The 16521-nt window shown below is 36.0% G+C and overlaps 1 protein-coding gene across 14 annotated transcripts in view; it reads left to right on the top strand.

Moving 5' to 3' along the window:
• ZGRF1 (zinc finger GRF-type containing 1) overlaps positions 1-16521 on the top strand; it is a 55896-nt gene that overhangs the window by 6134 nt on the left and 33241 nt on the right. For 8 of the 14 annotated variants that reach the window (XM_086407119.1, XM_086407112.1, XM_086407111.1 and 5 more), the window contains exons 4-10: positions 2250-2309; positions 3802-3987; positions 4655-6836; positions 10149-10222; positions 12430-12480; positions 14527-14613; positions 16282-16467. In XM_086407119.1, coding sequence (XP_086263245.1) covers positions 2250-2309; positions 3802-3987; positions 4655-6836; positions 10149-10222; positions 12430-12480; positions 14527-14613; positions 16282-16467 — 2826 coding nt within the window. Of the gene's footprint in view, positions 1-2249; positions 2310-3801; positions 3988-4654; positions 6837-9978; positions 10223-12429; positions 12481-14526; positions 14614-16281; positions 16468-16521 lie in introns of those variants that run through there. The other 6 variants (XM_086407113.1, XM_086407118.1, XM_086407117.1 and 3 more) reach the window with 3 other exon arrangements.

Raw genomic sequence — 16521 nt, 5'->3', positions numbered from 1 at the left:
AAAAGAAATCTTTCTGGATAAAGAGTATTCTTTTGAGTATTTATTACGTTTTGTAAACAAAGTTGATAGGTTTGAGGGAAGGAAGCTGAGCATGGTGTCATGGCTGTAACAGTGTGGAGGTGTAGCACAGAGTGAAACACTTCTGGGAACTAGAAACAGTTAACTGTGTCTGGAATAAGGATCCATGCTGGAAAACTGTAGAAGATACAGCTAAAGACGTGGGCAGGAGGCGTATTATAAAGGACTTTGTGTGCTCAGCCTGAGGTGCCACTGAAGAATTAGGAGCAGAAGAATGACGTAATCATGTTCCTATTTTTAGAAAGATCCCTTTGGCAGCTATGTCTAACATACCTTTTAAGTGACGTAGGATGAAAGATTGGATTTAGAAAGACTATTAATAAAGAGGTTGTAGAGTAATATAGACAAAATATAATGGGGCTCTGACCATGCAGGCGTTGCATTGACAATGGAGAGAAATGATAATAGAAATTGTGAAAATATAGAATCTGAAGGTCTTGGATATGAAGGAGAGGAGAATCCAGAATGACTTTTAGGTTTCTGTATTATGCTCGTGGTACTGAGTGAGACAGGATCTCTGAAAAAGAAAAGCACATTTAGAGGGAGCAATGAAGATTTTGAGTTTCATTTTGAAACTCTGTTTCATAGACTAGGCTAAAGCTTTTGACTGTATGGATCATAACAAACTGTGGAAAGCTCTTAAAGAGATGGGAATGCAGACCATCTTACCTGTCTCCTGAGAAACCTGTTTGCGGGTCAAGAGGCAACAGGTAGAACCCGGTATGGGACAACTGATTGATTCAAGATTGAGAAAGGAGTACGACAGGGCTGTTTGCTGTCACCCTGTTTATTTAATCTACATGCTGAGCACATCATGAGAAATGCTGGGCTGGATGAGTTACAAGTTGGAATTAAGACAGGCTGGAGAAACAGCAACAACCTCAGATATGTGAATGATACCATTCTAATGGCAGAAAGCAAAGAGGAACTAAAGAGCCTCTTGATGATGAGGGTGAAGGAGGAGAATGAAAGACCTGGCTTAAAACTATTAAAAAAACTAAGATCATAGCATCGGGCCTCATTGCTGCATGGCAAATACAAGGGGAAAAGGTGGAAATAGTGACAGATTTTCTCTTCTTGGGCTTCAAAATCACTGCAGATGGTGACTGCAGCCATGAAATCAGAAGATGATTGCTTTTCAGCAGGAAAGCTATGACAAACCTAGACAACATGGAAAAGCAGAGACATTACTCTGCTGACAAAGGTCCTTATAGTCAAGGCTATGGTCTTCCCAGTGGCCACGTACAATTGTACGGTTGTGAGAGCTGGACCGTAAAGAAGACAGAGCACCAAAGAATTAATGCTTTCAAACTGTGGTGCTGGAGAAGACTCCTGAAAGTACCCTGGACAGCAAGGAGGTCAAATCAGTTAGTCTTAAGGGAAATCAACCCTGAATACTCGTTGGAAGGGCTTATGCTAAAGCTCCAGTATTTTGGTCACCTGATGCAAACAGTTGACTCATTGGAAAAGTCCCTGATGCTGGGAAGATTGAGAGCAGCAGCAGAAGAGGGCGTCAGAGGATGAGATGGCTGGATGGCATCACTGATGCAACGGACATGAACTTGGCAAACTTCGAGAGATGGTGAGGGACAGGGAGGCCTGGCTTGCTGCAGTCCATGGGGTCGCAAAGAGTCAGATATGACTGAGCAACTGAACAGCGAGCAGCATGGCTAGAGAGCTAGAGAGACACAGAAGGCCAGAAAATGATCATCACCTTAGTTTCCTTTTTCTCCTATATCCTGCACATTCAGTAGGTTTTACTTTGTATGCCTCAAACAATTGTCTTATCCCATTGCTGAGGACTTATTTCAAGTTCTAATCATCTCCTTGATCCTTCATATCACACCATTAGAATAAGTTCTTTATTGATAACTGTTTCCTGATTTGCTTCCTGTAATTTATTCCAACTCTGTTTTCTCCCCAGTTTCATTCTAAGATTCTCCTGGTAGGGATTAATTTCTTGAATTTATGAGTATGCCTTTGCTCTCTTACACACACTGAATGGATGATTAGTAAACATTTGAGATAGATGCACTTTCTAATCCAAGTTTACAAAGTGGGTAATCCTTTCAAGACATGATTTTATTTGCTTTGAAGATATTTAAGAAAAGTAGAATTATGTTGTGTCCTTTTTTTAAAACATTGTTAATATTTGTTTTGTTTTAATATAGGCAATTTTATATGATGACAAAGGAGGATGTTTGGAGAGTTTATTTCTTAAGTGCCTTGAGGTATTTTAATATATCTTGTTTTTAAGCTATTGTTAAAAAAATCTTTTACTTCCTTTGTGAATATTGTTCAATAGTAATGGTACTAATGTTAGTAATAGTAATAGTAATGGTAGTAATAGTACTGTTAAATAGTAATGGTACTATTGTTAAATAGTAATGGTACTAATATTAGTAATTATAGATAATATTTATTGAACATTTATTATTAGCTAGACTCTGCTAAAGGCTTTTAGATATTGTTTCATTTGATCTTTATACAGCCCTGTGATTTGTATAGACTAAGAGTATAGTACTGAAAGATTAAATAATTAACCCACGTTTATAGAGTTAACAGTGATAAGGCTAGGATTTGAACTAAGAAAGTTATTCTAATTCTATTATATGTTTTGATAAGCAGAGAACTACAGTGGGATATATATTGTGAAATTGTTCTTATTTAAAATATTTTCTCAAATATTCATGTTTTTTCTCTGGAGAAGGAAGAAAAGGGAACCAAAAGCATATTTTAATATAAAGAATAAGGACAGAAGAAGTTGTTTGTTCTGGATTTATTTCCCACTTTCACATACTTCCTAGCTAACCTAACTTCTCTATGTTCACCCTCTCTACTATAAAATGAGGACCATGGACGTATTCTACTTGATTGGCCAGAAAATTAGAAATAGCTTAGGTAAAGTGCCTCACTGTTTAGTACAGTGATTCTCAAAGTGCTAAAATGTATATTTTTATTATCATTGTGTTGATTTTGGCCATGGTACTTAATCTGTTTTAAAATTTTATGACAAAAATGGTGGTGGAATTCTAATATTTATCAAAAGAGAGTCTAGGAGGAGCATTATTTAGTAGATACTTAATTGATGGTAACAATGGTTATTGTTATTTCATTTAAAGTTATTACATGAGTAAAGATTGAGTACCTTGTCTGTGATAATACACAGATTTTGCATATTACCAACAGGTTAATAATCTTTTTATGTTGCAGTCTGAAATGGTAATAGTACTGTATTCTGTTTATTAAAGTGATTGGAAATGCCATTTTGGAATATAATTGTTTAAGTAATAGTTTATAATAATTTGTGATAATTTTATGTATCTAATTTAATTAATGTATAAAAATATATAAAACTGATTATTTAATATCTCTAATTTAAGAATTACATTTAATTTTATGAATTCTAAGTGAAATCCTTGAGATGAAGCACAGTTTTCTTGTTTGTCTTTGTATCGCAGCATGTAGCAAAAGGGCTCATATAATCCTTAATATGTATTGTTGAATAAACAAATTAGTGAATTTATTTTGTTGTATTACTTTTTTGTGTGCTTGTGGCTAGTTAACTAGTGCATAGTAATAAATAATTTAGTTATTGATTCATTTGGCAACTATTTATTGAATATCCATTGTGTCTTTGCCAGTGCTAGAAGCTTATTGCAACACATATATAATCAAATAATTAGACATATATGATTTTGATGTTTATTCTTCAAAATTTAGGTTAAACCTGGAGATGATTTAGAAAGTGATCGGTACTTAATCACAGTTGAGGAGGTTAAAGTTGCTGGAAGCACAGCTGTCAAGCAGGATGTCATTAAAGAAGCACCAGCATTAAATTCAAAGAGGTTTATGTCTTCTGGCCGATCCCTTGGGTGTCAGCCTGCTGGTTTAAAAAGGAAGTTCACTGTAAGTTTCTCTGTTGAAAATAATAAATCAGTATATATTTATAAAATCATTTCAAGAAGTAGTGAATTGCAAAGCTATTGTTCTTTATGATTAAAACAGTACTTCATAGTATAGGCTATGGTAGAAAAGACTTCCCTGGTGGCTCAGACAGTAAAGCGTCTGCCTACAATGTGGGAGACCTGGGTTCGATCCCTGGGTTGGGAAGATCCTCTGGAGAAGGAAATGGCAACCCACTCCAGTACTTTTGCCTGAAAAATCCCACAGATGGAGGAGTGTGATAGGCTACAGTCCATGAGGTCGCAAAGAGTCAGACACGACTGAGCGACTTCACTTTACTTTCACTATGGTAGAAAGGAAGTAAACTCTAATCTTAATACAAATGAGTGTTTGCATTTTAGCATAGCAAAATTTATCTTTTTTTTTTTTTTTTGGCTATGCTGGGTCTTAGTTGTGGCATGTGGGATCTAGTTCCAGACCAGGGATCAAACCCAGGCCCCCTGCATTGGTATCGCGGAGTCTTAGCCACTGGACCTCCTTGGAAGTTCCCCAAAATTTATATCTTAATTATTACTTTATCTTGTAAAACATGCACATTCTTTTTTAGCCAGTTCATTTTACATTTTCTTTGTCGTCTATAGAACAGCTAATAATTGTTTAATATTTTTAGGGTTTTCAAGGACCACGTCAAGTGCCAAAGAAAATGGTTATTACAGAAAATAGTGACCCAGCTGCTTCACTTGAGTCTGAGAAACCTGGTCCTGCCTTTCTTTCTCCATTGTACAGCACACCTCCTTTGTTTCCTACAATTGGCAAGAAAGATGCAAGTAATATGCCAACAGACTCTGAGAACATTGTCACTTATAAGAACAGAGAACGAAATGGCATACCTTTTTCTTCAGTTATCTCTACTCCATCCTTCAAGATTAACCCAGAAGTGCTATGTGAAGAAAATTATGTTTGTTCTCCTGTCAGTTCTGTAAATAAGCATTCAGATTCTTTACTGACTGATGAGTCCATGAAAAGAGACAGTTTGGTATCTCACAGTTTAGGAGTTTCACAAAACATTAGAAGCAAAGCCCAGATATTAGCTCTTCTGAAGTCCACATCCACAAGTACGTCTAAGGAGTTAAATTCTGAGATTATAGGCCATTTCCCTCAGATACAACCACAAGGAAGTTTAGAAATTCCTGCTGAACCAGATTGCTTACCTGAACAGGAAGAGTATGCTGAAGTGAAGAGCACAGAAAGTTTACACAACCAGCATCAATCAGAAAATACCATGAGAAATAAAAGCCGGTGGGCCGTGTATTTATCCTCACGGAGGTCACCTGTACATTCTTCTACAGTAGATGGAAAAGATATAGAAAAGAAACCCAAGACCCAAGAAGGTCATTTAAACTTGAAAGACCTTTCGATGCAAAACAGGATCCAGTTCTTGGAAACATGTGCTGAAAAGGGAAAAAGGTATAATGAAGATAAGTCAATAGATGATAATGATCAATCCTGGGATCAAGAAGGAAAACTAGAAATTCCTTCATTCTGTGAAAACAGTAGCTTACCAATTAATTGTAACATTGTAGTAAATGATGGCTTATTATTAGATTCTGACATTCAAAAAAATAATAAAAGATCTGTTGATCAAAATGACCAGATAGGCAAAAAAGGATCAATTCTTCTTAGAGAAAAAGCACAGGAGATAAATATAAATGGAACACCAGAAAAGAAGTATGAACATCTACAAATTGAATCTTCACCAAGTAACAATTCTGGGATCTCTGATGATATATTTTCTAAAAGTAGTACTAACAATGAAAGCCTTAGTAGTATTCATGAACCCATGAGTGATATATCACAGCCATTTGTGGAAGTCACGTTTAATCTAAACAATTTTGAAACCAGTGACACTGAAGAGGAATCACAGGAAAGCAGCAAAACTTCCCAGGATTCAGAGGATTCAACTTTGGTTAATAGCAGCAATTCAAGATGTGAGAATATAAGCTGTAAAGAAGTTGGCAGTGAACATCTGCCTCTCTTAACGTCTACTGGGGGCAAACTTTCAGAGACATTTCCCATGAAAGAGATTCTGCCTTCACAGTTTTGTGATAAAACTTGTGTAGGTTATGACACAGAAACTTGGAAAGCTGGAAACACTGGGAAAGAAAGAAAGGAGGTGTGTAGTGACACATTAAGCAATTTTGACTCATCTTTAGAGTGGACTGATGATAGATATGTAGAAAATGATGAAGGCGCTAATAAATCCATTAGTGCTTCCTTCCCAAGTAAATCTGAAAGGATGAACACAAATTTACATATTCCTCATCTTTTAAACATAGCCACTGATCAGAAACCTGAAAACAACCTATTTTCAGAACAGGCTCAGACTGTTCTGGGAAGTGACTTAGACAAAACAACCAATCAGGTTTTACCGTTAACCTCTAGCAGTGGCAACAGTATCCAGATATTAAATGCCAAACAGATTCACTCCAAAGAATGTACTGCACTTGATAAATCACAGACCCAAGGTTCCAATTCTTTGTGTTACCCTTTGGGAAAAACACATATTTCCAAAGACACAGAATCACATATTTCTGAAGCTGAAGAGGTGGGAAGGAGTCGAGGTTTATCCCAGGACCATATTGATGTAGAAACTTCTGGAGAAAACAAACAATATGGGAATAATCTTAGAAATTCTTCAGAAATTTCTGGATTAGTAAATAGCATTTCTCTCTTAAAATCATTGACTGAACACAGTACGGCTTTGGAAGGCTTGGAAGTATTGAAAAAGAAAAATACCTCCTTGAAACAACAAGGAACTCTGCAGACATATGAGCCAGATAGCAGTCCTGAAGGTTAGAATGGCAGGTCTCATCCTCGTTTTATTTGTTTACAGCTGTGTAATATTTAATGTGTGGTTGAACCATCATTCATGCAACCAGTCTCCAGTATTTTGTTATTGCAAATAATGTGACAATGGTAACCTTTTATGTCTGTATAACTCTGTGGGTGTTTTGCATGTTATTGCAGGTGTGTCTCCAGGGCAGATTCCTTCCTAACAGGTTTGTTGAGTAAATGTGTGTCTACTAGATGCTTCTAAATTCCCTCAAAGGAATCATACCATCTCTCACTCCCACTAATAATGTATCAGAGTGCCAGTTTCAGCATAGTATTGCCAATAGAGTATGTTGCCAAGCTTTTGAATTTTTACCAGTCTAATAGATGAGAAATGAGAGTATAAATTTGTATTTCTATTACTACAAATGAAATTGAGCTTTTCATGTACTTAAACATCATTTGTCTTTTTTCTCAAACTGTCTATTCTACCTTTTTATCCAGTCTTTTCATGGTTGTTGGTCTTTTTATTCTCTTTTACTTGGAAGAATTCTTTAAAGATTAGAAATATCAGCCCTTTATGATATATGTTGCAAATATTTTCTTTTAGTATGTTATTGATTGATTGGCTTTTTGACTTGGATTATGGTATTTGCCAACAGCATATTTTTTAAAGAAAAATAACATAGGACATAATTAATATTATGTACATATGAACGAATGAACAATGTACTTTATAATATTCAAAAGTTAAAACTGAACTCTTATTTGATTATCTCAAGGAATCCCTGAGAAAAATAGTAATAAATTATTGTATCTAGAAAATTTTTTTAATGTAGTTAAATTTGATGGTTATTATTATAGTTTATTTTCTAAAAAATTAAAAATAAAAAACTATTGAAAAATAAATGTGGGTAGATGTAGTTATGCAATATCAGATAAGGATATAAATTTCTAATATAAGATTTAGGAATTACAGATTTTAGTTTTGGGAAATTTTTTATTTTTTCTCATCAAGTTGGAGAAGAGGATTTTAGTTAATTCTCATTATTCGTGTGATATATGTGCTATACAGTTACCAAACAGTAAGTTAGTGAACAGTAGGCCATTGCTTCTAGGAGAAATGAAGGGTAGGAGAAATGCAGGGTTAGTTTCCTTCAAACCTCTGGTCAGAACATATTCATCAGCTAATCAGTATAAAACCTTGGTTTTTTATTTATTTTATCAAAGGATAATTGCTTTACAGAATTTTGCTGTTTTCTGTCAAACCTCAACATGACTCAGCCATAGGTATACACGTATCTCCTCCCTCTTGAACCTCCCTCCCATCTCCCTCCCCATCCCACCCCTCTAGGTTGATACAGAGCCCCTGCTTGAGTTTCATGAGACATAACAGCAAATTCCCGTTGGCTATCTATTTTACATACGGTCATGTAAGTTTCCATGTCACTCTCTCCATACATCTCACGCTCTCCTTCACTTTCCCCAGGTCCATAAGTCTGTTCTTTGTCTGTTTCTCCACTGCTGCCCTGTAAATTTTTCAGAACCATCTTTCTAGATTCCGTATATGTGCGTTAGAATACAATATTTATCTTTCTCTTTCTGACTCACTTCACTCTGTGTAAGAGGTTCTAGGTTCACCCACCTTATCAGAACTGACTCAAATGCGTTCCTTTTTATGGCTGAATAATATTCCATTGTGTATATGTACCACAGCTTCTTTATCCATTCATCTGTCAATGGGCATCTAGGTTGCTTCCATGTTCCAGCTATTGTAAATAGTGCCTCAGTGGACAGTGGGATACATGTGTCTTTTTCAACCCTGGTTTCCTCAGGGTATATGCCTAGGAGTGGGATTGCTGGGTCATACGGTGGTAAAACCTTGTTTTATGTGTGTTTCCATTTAAAGATGCCTTACTTAATATATACTGGTGATTGATTAACATTGAAGTTACGACCAACAGCACTCTAACTCATGCCTGAATGAAACATCACTTGTTTTCTACATGAGGGATACCATAGCCTTCTTGCACTTAGGAACGCTAGGCAGCAGTAACTTAGGAAACATTTTAAATAGCAGAGTCACCAATAAAAAGCCCTCAACTAGGAAGAATGTACTAAAGAGATCACAAAAGGGACAGGTGGAGCAGGAGAGCTGAAATTACCAGGCGGAGTGTCTCCTTGTTCTACCTCAGCTGGGAATGTGCTCATCAAGAAACTCATTTTTCCATAGTTCTGCATGTCTGCAAATGACCTCAGAAATATAGCTTTGATTTGGGGGTTACAAATAAATTTTAGTAAGTGGGATCTGTGAATAATAAGGATCGACTGTATTTTCTGACATAGATGTTTCTCTAAAAAATGACTAAGTTGGTTTTCTTGAGACAGAGGAGATGAAATTTCTTACTAGAATTTAACAAATGACTTCATGGATTTTAATTCAGAATTAGAGAAGAATCAGTTTTACCACCATTTTAGGATGTGTGAAAATGTTTAAAAAAAAAACACAAAACACATTTTCTCCAATATGTTAAAGTTTTTGTGAGATAATGGGATATAGTTTAGAAATGTTAATTTAGAAGTTTATTCTTGAGTGAAGGCAGTGAAGGAAAAAATAATTTTCATGCAGTGCCTTTTAAAAATTATCCTTATAAATAAGCTCAAGTTCTAAAATTTTTGTTTCATTTAAATATAGTCTGAATGTTTACAGGAAAATAATGAAACCAAAAATAATAATTGGTAAAAAATGAAGTTTACACTGGATATAGCTATGTTTGTTTGTTTTAACCAGAAGTAATCACTTAAAAATTATAGTCTTATTGGTGACTTTAGAAGAAACTGAGATTATTGAATTTCTTTTAAGGGAAAAAAAAAATCCCGTTTTAAACAGATAACTGATAAGGTGTTTTGACTTAGCTACCCTGTCCTCCTTTCCATTCTGCAGCCTTACCAGCTTTTCTGTCTGAGTCTTGACACTTCTTTTGCCTGAAAACCTTTATTCCTGCATAGCCGGTCTTCTTATCCTCAGGTTTCAGCATTTCTTCCCATGAGAGATCTCTCCAGATCATCCTGCTAAAACCACTCTAGCATATTGCCCTGTGTTATGAAATCCTTTGTATCACAAGCTGAATTTACTTACCTTCTGTGTCCCTCTGTTGTCAAGGGATCTTGTTTGTTTTGTTCACTGCTGTTTCCCCAGTGTCTGGCATACTGTAATTTCAAAATAATGGTTACATTCCTTGTTTCACTCAGTTTTAGAAATAAGTTTTAAAAAATTTTAGAGCACTACTGTATGTTTGACGAATAAGACCGTTGGATTTTGTCCATTATAGTTGGGAAACCATTGACTACAATAGTTTCACAAGCTATACCAAAGTCTCCTCATCTGAACCAGGATCCTCATCAGGTACATTTTTTTCTGTCAGTATATTTATTATTTTCATATAGAATGCTCTAGAATTTGTAATAATATTATAGAAATACCAAGGGTTTGAAGCTATCTTGGTTCACCACCTCCCCTGTATCTCAGTGATTTTATGCATCGCTTGGCCAAAGGAAATACCTAGCAGTTCCATTTATTCAGTTCAGATCAGATCAGTCGCTCAGTCGTGTCCCACTCGTTGCGACCCCATGAATTGCGGCACGCCAGGCCTCCCTGTCCATCACCATCTCCTGGAGTTCAGTCAAACTCAAGTCCATCCAGTCGGTGATGCCATCCAGCCATCTCATCCTCTGTCGTCCCCTTTTCTTCCTGACCCCAGTCCCTCCCAGCATCAGAGTCTTTTCCAGTGAGTCAACTCTTCGCATGAGGTGGCCAAAGTACTGGAGTTTCAGCTTTAGCATCAGTCCTTCCAAAGAACACCCAGGACTGAATTCCTTTAGAATGGACTGGTTGGATCTCCTTGCAGTCCAAGGGACTCTCAACACCACAGTTCAAAAGCATCAATTCTTCAGCGCTCAGCTTTCTTCACAGTCCAACTCTCAGATCCATGAGAGTCACATACATGACTACTGGAAAAACCATAGCCTTGACTAGTTAGTAGTATTGAAAACTTACCATGCCCGATTAATTTGGCAAGCATTTTGGTTTTTCTTTCCAGTTTTATGGAGATATAATTAACAGTATAACATTGTATTAGTTTAAGATATATAACATAATGACTTGATATATGCATATATGATTGTGAAATGATTACAATAAGCATTTTATTTTTAAACATTTACTAATGGAATGCATGTGCTTGCTGGACACTGTCCAGTTTCTCAAACCTTGAAATAGATTGAGTTTCTAGGTCCACACTGATTTTTGCATGGTAATTGATTTTTATCATAGCAGTTTCCTAAAACCCAGCTTCACAAAGATAAGGTATCACTGACAGAAATGACAGGAGATTTGATGTTGAAACTGAGCTACCTTGAATTAGTAGTTTGTTCAGTTTCTGACAGATGTCTAATGACATGTGTTTCCCTCAAATTTAAATCATCTTATGGAGCCCCCATTGAGTACACTGAGGCACCCCAAAGTACCTTGTTACACCAGTTTGGGAACCATGGAAATAATGTAAAAAATAATAATACTAATTAGGGTGAACTGAAATTCTAGAATAATGTAAATTAGTGTTTCCCAGTGAAGATGCTTTTAGCACGTTTGAAGAAACAGTTCTTTTATTGTTTCATTTACCCCCAGTTTGTATCATATTTTGTTTTTCATGTTACTGTTTTTTAAAAAATAATATCAATTTTTTCCTCATTTTTTTAAATACAGAAAAAGGTAAAAAAAAATAAAACTTACCAAACCACCGAATGGTAAAGAACCTTTGTGCCAGTGCAAGAGATGTAACAGACATAGGTTTGATCCCCTGGTTCAGGAAGATCCCTTGGAGGAGGAAATGGCAAACCACTCCAGTGTTCTTGCCTGGAGAATCCCTTGGACAGAGGAGCCTGGCAGGCTACAGTCTGTAGGGTCTCAAGAGTCAGACATGACTGAAGCGACTTAGCATGTATTATCACCTGGAGATAATTACTGTTAACAGTTCCAGCTTTTTTTGGCATATTAAAAAATGTGGGTAGATTAATGGGTACAAATAGTTTTATGTCCTTTCTAAATAGTTTTATATCCTTTCTGCTTAATATCATATTTTTTCTCACATTATTAAAAACTCTTAAATGTACCTTTTAAAGGTTACTTATCATTCCATCCTGTGGATATCCTATGCTTTGGACAAGCAGTTCCCTATTTTGGACGTTTAGATTATTTCTAGCATTTTGCTTTTGTAAATAAAACTTTAGTAGATAATTTTGCATGTAAATGATTATTTACATTTTAAAGTGTTTCCTTAGATTTGATTCTCAGAAGTGGAACTGATAATTTGAAAGGCCAAGAACAATTTCTTAGATGTTGATAAAAGTCAGATTGAAATATTTTAATGTTTTACAATATGAATATTTGTTCACTTTATATTTACCAGTACTAAGATCTTTTAAAATTCTTCCTAAGTGAAATAGTATTTAATCAACACTTACCTTTTATTTCTTTGATTGCTAGTAATGGTGTCCTTTATTTTTTCTAACTTACTATTACCTTTTGGCTTATATTAATATTCTATTCCTAAGATGATAAAAGAAAATGAAGCTGAACCAAGTGAATCACGTCAGTCTTTGCAGGTGAGTTAACTTTTAAAATGTAATACAATCAGATATTGTATCTGTATATATAGGTATGGCATGTAATTATATGTTTGTGTTTTATATTGCCAGTTTTCAAATTTATTTGTAATTAGTTACCCTTTTCTACTCATTTAGATGAGCCTACTGGCTTGTATAAGTGCCCTGTGTAGCCAATAGGATTTGGTTAAATAACAAATCTTTTATCATAAAGCTAATTTTGCAGACTTGCAAGCATTACCTAATCCAAGAATTGCCATTGACAGTTACAGCTGCATCTGCAGGCTGTGTTCCTTAAAACAGCACAAAACACAATTCATTGTGGTGACTCAGTCATTTTTCACCCTTATGTTAGTATTACAAGCTCAAATGTGTAACATAACAGCAGCTTCCTAATTTAACTTACAAATGATCACATTCTTACTGTTCTTTTTTTCACTTAAAAAAATATGGTTTAAACTTTTTCAGTGATAATTATCACAAAGTATAAATTTCAAATTAACACTGTCACTGTTTTTCCCTTCAGGATGAGTTGCCATTTAAAATAAATGTCATATATTTTTAAAGCAAAATATTTTATAATCTCACAGTAATGAAAAAGATCTTATAATCTTTTGCAAAATAAAAGTAATTTAAATCTCTTTAGTATTAATATTGAAGTACATTTTTGTTTCTATAATAGCTTTCTTGCTACAACTCTGAAACAAACTCTTCATATATAGTAGTGATAGAAGGAACTTTCAAAATTTAAAGTTAGGGTGCTCTTTGAGGATATACTTAATGCCACCTTCACTTTGGAGAAGGCAATGGCACCCCACTCCAGTACTCTTGCCTGGAAAATCCCATGGATGGAGGAGCCTGGTAGGCTGCAGTCCATGGGGTCACTAAGAGTCGGACACGACTGAGCGACTTCACTTTCACTTTTCACTTTCATGCCTTGGAGAAGGAAATGGCAACCCACTCCAGTGTTCTTGCCTGGAGAATCCCAGGGACGGGGGAGCCTGGTGGGCTGCCGTCTATGGGGTCGCACAGAGTCGGACACGACTGAAGCGACTTAGCAGCGGCACCTTCACTTTAGTTCTGTACGTGTAATTAGTCACACATAGCAAAGGAGCTAGAAGCTATTATACTATGCTAATTAATTTTAAAAATTCACTCTTGTTAAAAATGCTAGTTCTAAAATATGAGTTGATTGTTTTTAAGAGCTACTTGATTGGCAGTTGTGCTTACAGAGTTATAAAAGGAAAGTGACCATTGTGTGAACAAATACAGTTTACCTATTTTAGTGACAACTCTTTTCTTCGTAATTATTAAACATAAAATTTCTCCTACAGTTGAGTTCACTTGTTAAGTCTCAAAGTCTCTTAAGTCTATAATTCACATTAGAAATTATGGATATTTTAGTTACTTGAACTGAAAATGACTAGTTGCTGTTGTCTATATCTTGTGTTTTATAGTTGCTAGAAAATGATTCATTTTTTAAATAAAGTGTTACACTATTTATGATTTTCCTCTTTTAATTTCACACTAATTTTTGAATTAAATAATCTGCATTAACATAAATTTTAGTATGGGATTTATAACATACTGTTTTAGAAGATTTCAATTAAAGTTTAGAATTAGAATTTTCTAATATGCTCAGGTTTTAAATTAACTAGTATAGGTTCGATGCACGATGCTGGATGCTTGGGGCTGATGCACTGGGACGGCCCAGAGGGACGGTATGGGGAGGGAGGAGGGAGGAGGGTTCGGGATGGGGAACACATGTATACCTGTGGCGGATTCATTTTGATATTTGGCAAAACTAATGCAATTATGTAAAGTTTAAAAATAAAATAAAATTAGAAAAAAAAAAAATAAATTAACTAGTATAGTCCTTTCTTTGCTAGAGCACTCCTTTGCCAGGGGTAGTTTATTTTGTGTATGTATAGAGAGACGTGAGATGGAGATGACGTGTACTTTAAGTTTGGGAATATTTTCCCACCAAACTCATAAACCACCTATAAAATTATTTTAGCTAACACACTAATTGATATTTTATCCTAGTTCATTCCCTTGGGCACTGAAGAAGAGACTGCTTTTCTAGCTGTTATTCCTAAACAAATGGAGAGAGAAACCTGTAAAGACCCCAAGGTAAAATTTGTGAATTGATTTTTTAACCCACTGTTTTCCTGCTGTTTTTTATACAACTTTGAGTTCGTAGACAGGTTAGTGAGCAAAATGAATTAACCTGATTTTAAGAACAAGAAAAACTAATGACTCTTACCCCTTTTTTGGTCTTGAGCCATCTATCTGTTACTGATTAATGCATTATAGGATACCCTGGGGATTGGACACGACATATATATATAAAGTACAGTTAATGAATGTTCAGTGCAGAACAAAGTGAAGATGTCCATGGCTTTTCATTTACTATAGTTTACTTCACCACTCTTACTTCAGGCTAAATGGGTAGAAGTATATATAACCAAAGCTCTAAGTAGTACTACCCACTCCGCAGCAAAAATTGATAGAGATAACAGGATATATATGGGTGGGTTTTGTAAATGATGATTCTGTTCTTAAAACTCAGCATACCTCTGGAAAAGATAGACATAGCAGCAAAGAAAGCAAGGCATTTATTTGTTTATAGAGAATTTGTATTCCCCATCAAACAATGTAGAAAATACAGTCTTTAAAGATTTAGACTTTTTTTTATTGATATGTGTTATATTTTAAAATTCAGAGTGTTTTCAACAAAACTCCTGTTCCAAAGTCATTTTAGTTCCTTTAAAATGTGTGGTTTAAAATCTTAATTTTTAAGTAAGAATGTTCAGATTATATATTATTGTCACTTTGTTAATTTATCAGTTAGAAATAAACTCATTCTTTACATACTTTGCTTCAGCTCTACACACTATTTTTCCATCTTGTGGGTAGACTTTGTCACCTTGTGTAGAGTAAAAATCCTAGAACCCTCAAGGGGGCAGCAGAGAAAGCCATTTGCAGTGTGAAAGCGGACCAGGTCTCTGAGTGGGTGAGAGCACCCCTCTGAGGTACATGTCCGTCTCGGTACTCTTAGACCTCCTTTGTCCTCAGAGCTACAGGAGCTGATTATCTGGGAGGCTGAGAGCCCAGCATCTCCCTTGCTAATAGCCTGATGGTTTACAAAACCTTTAAACAAAGGAAATGCTTCCTCCGTTCCTTCTCTTTCTTCCCTTAACACATTCCAAGCATGGTGTTAAATGCATATGATACCTTGATGAAGCAGAAGAGTTTCTGCCCTCAAGGAGCTTGCAGTTCAGTTAGTAGACAGAAAAGAAGACCCTTCATTGTAGTGTAATATGATGTCTATAGGGGCTTCCCCAGTGGCTCAGCAGTAAAGAATCCGCCTGCAGTGCAGCCGCCACAGGAGACACGGGTTCAAACCCTGGGTCAGGAGGATCCCCTGGAGGAGGGCATGGCAGCCCAGTCCAGTATTCTGGCCTGGAGAATCTCATGGACAGAGGAGACTGGTGAGCCACAGTCCATAGGGTCATAAAGAGTTAGACACTGAAGCAGCTTAGCATGCACTCACGCACATCATGTCTGTAATGCAAAGCTGTGGGGAAGTTCCTGGTGGTTCAGTAGCTAGGACTCTGTGCTTTCACTGCCTAGGGCTTAGGTTTGATCCTAAGTTGGGGAACTAAGATCCCATGAGCTGTGTGTCATGGCCAAAAAAAAAAGTAATACTTAATAGAAAACTGAATTATGCATTGTTTTCTTTGTACATATGCACTTTAAATATATTTCTCACTACTCGTTTTTAATAATTCACTGTAGCCTGTTGAGTTTCAAGGGCACCAAGTGAAAGGCTCCGCTTCTAGCGCTGTGATGGTCAGAGGACACAGCTCACAGGTTGAATGCAGTCGGCTTTCGGATAGCACTGTGTACGGAAGCTGCACGACAAACACTTGTTTTTTGACACCAGAGTTGCCTAGCACTCGTATGCAGATGGGCTTCTTGCAGGTAAAATGATTCTTATAGTCGCACCTTGCCAAATCATTTTCTTTATGTCAATAC

This window comes from Bos grunniens, chromosome 6 (genome assembly GCF_055505025.1).
Source record: "Bos grunniens cultivar Pamir isolate PY7600 chromosome 6, Bosgru_T2T1.0, whole genome shotgun sequence".
Lineage (NCBI taxonomy): Eukaryota > Metazoa > Chordata > Mammalia > Artiodactyla > Bovidae > Bos > Bos grunniens.
This window is presented reverse-complemented; position numbering and strand designations above follow the sequence as displayed.